We start from the raw sequence: 7,779 nt of genomic DNA on the forward strand, positions 1-7,779 counted from the left end.
CAGTCGTACGCCTCCCGACGTCAAACGTGCTTGGTGCAGCGTTTTATTCGTGACTATCGGCTCACGATAATGCCGACCGACTGTATTCCGAATCTCATGATATTATGCACAAACAAATAGTATTGGCTGACTGCCCAGTGTGATATCATTTTTTAAGCTATTGTATAGCTTTTATCGCAGGTCTGGTGTAGTGACTGAAAAAAAATTTTTCGTAACGAAAAAGCGTGACCACTACCTGTGGAATCCCGTAATCCCCCTCTCTGTCAACCGCGCGGCGAACCGTATTGTTATACCGTGCTATCTGCGGTCGAAGGTCGGCTGTCGGCGGCTATTGTTTGCAGGTATATTTGCAAGGTATAATTAATGTACCTATAATATACAATACATGTATAATATACATTTATATATTTATATCTGGATATGATAAAATTACACAGTGTATGAGACATGCTGCGTTATCATTTATTTATTTTATTATTTTTATTATTCACTGTTATCTACCAACAATACAAACTCATTTTGTCAAACTTTAAGATATTATGCGGTGTTGCAGTTTCAGCGACGATATACAGTTGCTATATACAACGTGTGGAGTGTGCAGGCCAGGGTAATACTTGAAGTGTTAAGTTTATAAACCGTACTCAGATTATCTGTTTTAATGATTATTGATTTGTATGATTGACCATAAATTTTATTAAGACAAGTGTAGACAAACACAAAAAGCGTCTCCTATACCATGTTTTGAGATGGTTATTCTCAAAAACTACCGAATTGAAATAAAAAATTAAAACACAGAAGTTCTTAAAAAAAATAGTTTTATAAATTGTTGGTATTAAATATAGGTGTTACCATTTAAAAATCCATAGTTGTTACTTGTTACATGTTTATCATATAACAAAAAATGTGAACATTTTAGAAATGTTAATTATTTGTAGATTTCATTAAATTTCAACATTTCCGAAGAAAAAAAGTAAAATAAAGTTGATATTTTTCGAAATAATAAGTGTCTTACGTTAAATGGATCACCCTCTTTACTCCTGTTACGCTCAAATGTAAACGATTCATTTTATTCGTATAAGTTTATTATTGTATTGTTGTATCGAATTCTGGTAGTATCGAATTATTTACTGTAGAACTATTCGAATTCGTGTATTTACCGGCGCTGGACTCTAGAATTGGACGAGGTAGAATATTTTATTCATTGCACCTTACTGGAATACACTGTAGAAGGGTCAAAAATACTTGGTGGAAATTCACATAAATGTCCACTTATCTTGGCAATATCAACTTCGCTGATACAAAATCAGAGCGACTAACAACGTTTCTCTTAGTAAAATTAAATTTACGTATGAATAATTATTCACAAGAATCAACTACAAAATATGGGAACACCATGGACGCTGTATTTTCTAGATATTTGGAGAATATTAAATCACAAACTTATGTGTCTTATTTTAGTTATCATAGGCCTATAGTTTCCATGATTCCTGAATAACCAGAATAAAAAAATGTCAAATTATATTAACATCTTATTTATTTAATATGCAATAGCTTTATTGCGGCAGTCCCCGAGTGCCACTTATCCTTTTTTAATAACTATATTACCCTTAAGAAAGATTATGATGATATCGGAAAATACTTCGCGTGGCGCGAACAATTATATATTTCTCATTTAATTAAATTGATTAGGTACATTCCATTTTATGTTTATACAAGGACCAAATATTAATATGTAAATAACTATTGGAAAAATAGTTTTGAGCACAAGGGTTATTTTGTGATTTACAACGAATTTGTAATTTATTACAGTTGCAATAATGTTATTTTATTGGTATTGTGTAAACAATTAATGTTGGCTATATTAACTTTCGTTTAATGTTATTATTTTTTCAGATATAAATATAATAAACAATATCCACACTGACAAACTATCTCCACTCAGAATCATTTTTCGTATACAATTGTATAAAATCATTGAAATAAAATTTAATACTATCCATTATACGGCGATCCACTTGTAACGACGAGGGGTTATGTGTTCGAAAATGATATGTTCGAATAAAATGTGTTCGAATGAAAAGTGTTCGAAAAAGCATATGTTCGGATGAATTTTTTTTCGAATAGTTAAACTCATTCTTAAAAACAAGCATATTATAATAAAATATTATTTATTTACTTATTATTTATATAGTGAAAAAATTAAAAAATTATTAAAAAAAAATGTATAAATGTATAGGTATATCGTCAAATAAATTAAATAAATGTATATACGAGTATATTCAAGTTAAAAGTTTAAATTGTACGCAATGCCTCTTAAAAACTAAATGTTATTTTGATAACTATTTTTAAATCTCAAAACTAAATTTTTAATTCTTTCTTCGTGTTGTTGTCGGGATACCTTTATTTTTTTTGCAATTCTGCCTTGTATAAATTGTTCAATTAAGCTTTCGTTCTCGTTCTGCATTTTTTTCTGCAAGTGTTTATAAGAAGTGTTTATAAGCACCTGGATGTTTCGATATCAACCTGTACAATATTATGATATAAAATATAAAATGTATACATTCTCTATCAATTTTAAAATTACCTATTTAAATGACTATGCCAAGATTCAGTGATATTTAGTAGTCCGTGGCAATTCATATTCAACTCGTTGTGCTACTGACCATAATTCTGGCGGATATAACGGGGGTCGTATTTGTGGATTTTGCCCGCGGAGTCTCACTGATCTACCAGTAACATACGTTGTTTCGAAGTAATCTATTAATTTTTGTTCTCTTTTATCATTCGAAAATCCAGTTTTAAGCTGTTTCCAACTTTCATTGACCTAAATAAATAAAATTAATATTTATTAGGAAAATATGCGAAAATTAATGATACATATAACAATAATGCTGGGCATTCAAATTCGTAGTGTATACGTACTTTGGAAACTGGAAGGAAAGCCAATGCTGGTAAATGTCGACAAAGTAAGTTGAAGTTTTGATCTTCCATATACTTGGTCGTTAATCCTTCCTTTTGTATGTGACGATAAATATTTTGCGTATCGTAAGCCAGATATCGACGAGGGAAACGTACCATAATGTTAATTTTTAAATTGTCTTAAATAACCGTCTTTCCCTGGTTAACGGTATAGTAGTCGGAATATACTATAGATAATAGATATATCAATATCTAAAAATAGTAATCAAAATAACATTGAGTTTTTAAGAGGCATTGCGTACAATTTAAACTTTTAACTTGAATATACTCGTATATACGTTTTTTTAAAATAATTTTTTAATTATTTTCACTATATAAATAATAAATAAATAAATAATATTTTAATATAATATGCTTGTTTTTAAAAATGAGTTTAACTATTTGAACAAAAATTCATCCGAACATATGCTTTTTCGAACACGTAACCCGACACACTTGTAACATACTGCACAAGGGAGTGACATCCACTCAACCATATTTTTTTAATTTAAACATTTAATCTTGATGTTAAAAGTAGAATATTATTAACATCAAGATTACATGTTTAAATGGCCAGTTAAAACTGGGTATTAAAGATTTCAGGTTTTAACTGTAACATATAATATTGTTAAGTACCTTCGTTCCAATACCCCGCTGTAAAACCATATTAAATAACTATTTAGAGAGATCTGTTTGTTAATCGATCTGGACGTGGCCAACACTGAAGACGTACATACGGTAGCCCTTCGCATCACTCACGAACTGTGTCATCAATGGTTTGGTAATATCGTTACCATGAAATGGTGGACCAGCCTTTGGTTGTATGAAGGATTTGCTGAGTATGCAGGACTCCATGCAGTGGATTTCGTAAGTTTCATAACCGTCAGACGGTCATTAATATCTAATTTAGTATAGAAAAACGTAATTATATTATTGTTTTATTTTTTTTTCATATTATATAGTTATTCCCCGAATCAAAATATTTCCAAGTCCAAAACGTTAAAAACTTTTTACTCATCTTGGACATCGATTCGCTTCAATCGGCACACCCGTTGTCGGTAGCCATAGGAAAACCCGATGAAATAGGATCAATTGCGTTGGACTCGGTACCGATCGCAAAGGGACCAATTTTTTTTCATATGATGAACACGTTCCTTGGCGAGAATACGTTCAAACAAGGCATTAAAAACTACATTGACAAATACAAATTTGCCAACGCCGATCAGGATGACTTGTGGAGCTTATTGACGGAAGAAGCACACCGACAAGGAACTTTGGACAAAAATATAACCGTGAAACAAATAATGGACTCATGGACGTTGCAAACCGGTTATCCCGTATTGAAAGTCGTCCGGGATTATTCTGCGGGCACGGTTACATTGTCCCAGGTAAACTCACGAACAAAAATAATTGGATTTCTTATTATGTTATGTTGATGAGATTTATTGTTTTTCAAAAAATATTTTCTTATAATACTATACGTACCTAATGCTGCAGGAAAGGTATCTATCGATCAAATCAAACAGTACGGACAATAAAACCTGTTGGTGGATACCAATCACTATGACAACTTCTGGGGACATTAACCAGACAAATGCTACATTCTGGTTGAATTGCGAAAACAACGACCTCACCACACCATTGGCCAATGACATCGAGTGGGTCATATATAACATGCAGATGACCGGTAGGTCTTATATTATGTAACGGTTAGGATTTATACCTGTTCCTATTACAAAAACTATCGTAAAAGATAACACATATTTAAAGGTAATCATGTCAATTTTTATTTCACATATAGTTTTTATAGAATATAATTTATTAATTATGAATACAAACAGAATATTGTAACATATAATTCATTACGAAAACTTATACGGAAGCCTCGTCTCATATAATATAAACTCGCGAATGACAATACAATGTTTCCCATTCACATTTAATATTGCTTAAGGCACTCTAGTATCGCAGGCTACTTATTAATAATATGTCTGATAATGATTGCCGTATTAGAAATAATACGGCAAATGTTAGTAGGTCTCTAGTGGTATGGTATCGCAGATAGCGAGAATTATAGTGCGCGACAGCAGTTACAATGCGGGACGATACGTAACGACAATACACATCGGCGAATACGGTTCGTGGCGACAATTATAATGCGTAACGATAAAACAAACAACGCCAACTGATTCGTGGTGGTACGTCTTTTACCTACACACGATCAAAGATAAATATCGGCGATCGACAATAACGGCGGCGGCGGTTACTTTAGCTCGCGACGTTAAGAGTGTGATGATAATGATGGCGGTGTATAATATTTTAACCTTCCCCTTTTTACGGGTGGCTGTAAGTATTATACACGGCGAGGTAATACAGCGATAGGACTGCACTAGCTTTCCCGACGATCGGGTGGCCGAGGATAGTTTATACGGTGGCGGCAGCGGCGGCGATTCGGTATAACGACGTGGACACTAGCTGTCGTCAGTCTAGGCCAAATGCTTTTGTGAGCAGTGTTGAGCAGTATCTAGATAAATGTATCTAGATAAAACGACAGCATCTTTATCTCATCTAGATAAATAAAATATTAGGTATCTGGTTGTCATCTAAAATAAACTGTATACCTATCGACATAAATATATCTAGATAAATAAATAATTTTTAGTTTCAATTGATTTGTTGGTAGTTTGGTACTTTTAATTTTTAATTTTATCTTATCATTGATCAAACAAAATATTATTACACTATTCCTGAAAATAAACGTGAATATATTTATTTTTTCATAGCGGTAATTGTACTGATATAGCCATACAGGTATAGTATCTCAGCTCATTATCACTGACACGAATGTGTTTGTTCTTTATTATTTATTAGGTATTACGTTTCTCGTGTTATGTCGATTACTAGAAATGGTTTCAATGAAATAATATCGTTCTTGTCTATTTATATAAAGCTAAATAATTTTGTTATTATGTAAAAGTGTAAAACCCTCGTCCAGCAGCGCAAATTATTTCGTGAACTCGTAATGGAAATATTCTATTATGAGGCATGACTGCAATTTTATACTCTATTTAGTTATAGTATATTATATTATAGTATAGTATAGTCTTCGGAATTCAGCACTGTCCTACTAGACCAACTTCACGTTATAATAATAATATTATTTTGATTTTTGGATGGTGAGGATGTGTCCGGAGGGTAAATCGAACATAAATAGCTCAGAACATAATAATATTTGGAATACCTGGTATAAGGAATTGCATCGGAAAATTTGTTTATTAAAATTAATGGTCATAAAATAGTAAAATACTTAAAGAATTTGTCTAAAATAATTAAGAAATATATTTATTTTTTGCGCATTTTAAACAAAAAATGAAAATATCTATTAAGGTATGTAGATAAAAAAATATGTATCTTCATCTTTATCTAGATGAAAGTACAAATGATAACCTGAATCTGAATCTAGATAATTGTTTACGAAATTATCTTTATCTTGTCTAGATATTATTTTTGTTATCTGGGCTCAACACTGTTTGTGAGTCTAGCCTTCCCTAAGGTGGCCGAGATCCACGACTTGCACTAACCAGCTACTGACTTGAGGTAGAGTCGCAAGAGCGAACTGTGGGCATTTTGTATAGCGGCCGGGCTCCCTTATGTATAGTATTTGGGCCCAGTGTGCGTGCAGATTACGTGGTATTTTTCATTAAGGGGATTCGATACCGTGGTTTTCAGTTTTCGTCTAACGCACGCGTGACATAGTATTTTAGACGTATTTTTTGCCAAACATACTGTGAGATTCCGTAGCTTTTTTAGGGCTCCGCAAACCACCCACGACAAAAGGGGATCACTTCTGTCGTGACCTACGAGCCGCACCGCGTGATGACCCGAGGGCCATGTCGGTGGAGCTCGTAGGCTTTAAACACGCAACGGCAAGTGAATGCCGAGGATTTATTTAGGGGGGAAAATAATATTAAAATAATAAGATTCGTATTAAGGTAATCACGTGGATCTATTAAATTGACAGTTTAAGCATAATATTTAGCATTACAAATAATAATAATATAGTAAATATATAAAACATAATAAGTTTGGCGCACGGCAAATGCGAAAAAAATATAATAATTTTGGGCACATGGCAATTATGAAAAAATATAATAAGTTTGGCACATGGCAAATGCGACAAAATATAATAATTTTGGGCACATGGCAATTATGAAAAAATATAATAAGTTTGGTGCATACTTTCCCGGCCCGCAGGAGGCCACACACCATATCAATCATGGCGTGTCCTCACAGGGTTACCGGAAAAGCGTGCTGGGCCTTGTATAAGCCGAAAACAGGGGGGAATCATATTTGTTGAGGGACCCGCGTCTTGCGACGCCTCCCTGGCACACAGGTTATACGAACATAAAATCCGTATAACCTGTGGCCTACGTGCTGGTAAAGGGGGGACAGGGGAGATATAAAACATATTACGACAATGACTTGGTGAACTGCGTGGTTTGTGTTGACTGGAACTGTGGCCGCCGCCCGGGCCCTAATGGTTAACTCAGCCCATCATCGTGGTTGCTGGCAGTCGTCGAAAATGCTGGATGATAGGTCCGTGTTCGACGAGGTCGGTGGATGTAAAAAACAAGTCAATTGGTTGGCCGCGTGGTCCGTGCGTTGATCGTCGAAAATGCTGAGTGTGCGATGTTGAAACGAAAAGTAGAGTAGTGACTAGGCACCACCGGCCAGGTACAGCGTCGTCGTAAAAAATGTCTTGTGTGTAGAGACCCGGCGACGGCGATGGTCCGGTGCTGGCGACGGAGCTTTTCGGTGTTG

At 34.1% G+C, this 7,779-nt stretch overlaps 1 protein-coding gene across 1 annotated transcript in view; it reads left to right on the top strand.

Moving 5' to 3' along the window:
* The window catches only part of LOC100570553 (aminopeptidase N), a 36,090-nt gene that overhangs the window by 7,892 nt on the left and 20,419 nt on the right, over positions 1-7,779 (top strand). The window contains exons 5-7 of the mRNA XM_029490828.1: positions 3,642-3,825; positions 3,921-4,346; positions 4,456-4,645. Coding sequence (XP_029346688.1) covers positions 3,642-3,825; positions 3,921-4,346; positions 4,456-4,645 — 800 coding nt within the window. The remainder of the gene's footprint in view (positions 1-3,641; positions 3,826-3,920; positions 4,347-4,455; positions 4,646-7,779) is intronic.

Source organism: Acyrthosiphon pisum, chromosome A2 (assembly GCF_005508785.2).
Source record: "Acyrthosiphon pisum isolate AL4f chromosome A2, pea_aphid_22Mar2018_4r6ur, whole genome shotgun sequence".
In the NCBI taxonomy this organism is placed as follows: domain Eukaryota; kingdom Metazoa; phylum Arthropoda; class Insecta; order Hemiptera; family Aphididae; genus Acyrthosiphon; species Acyrthosiphon pisum.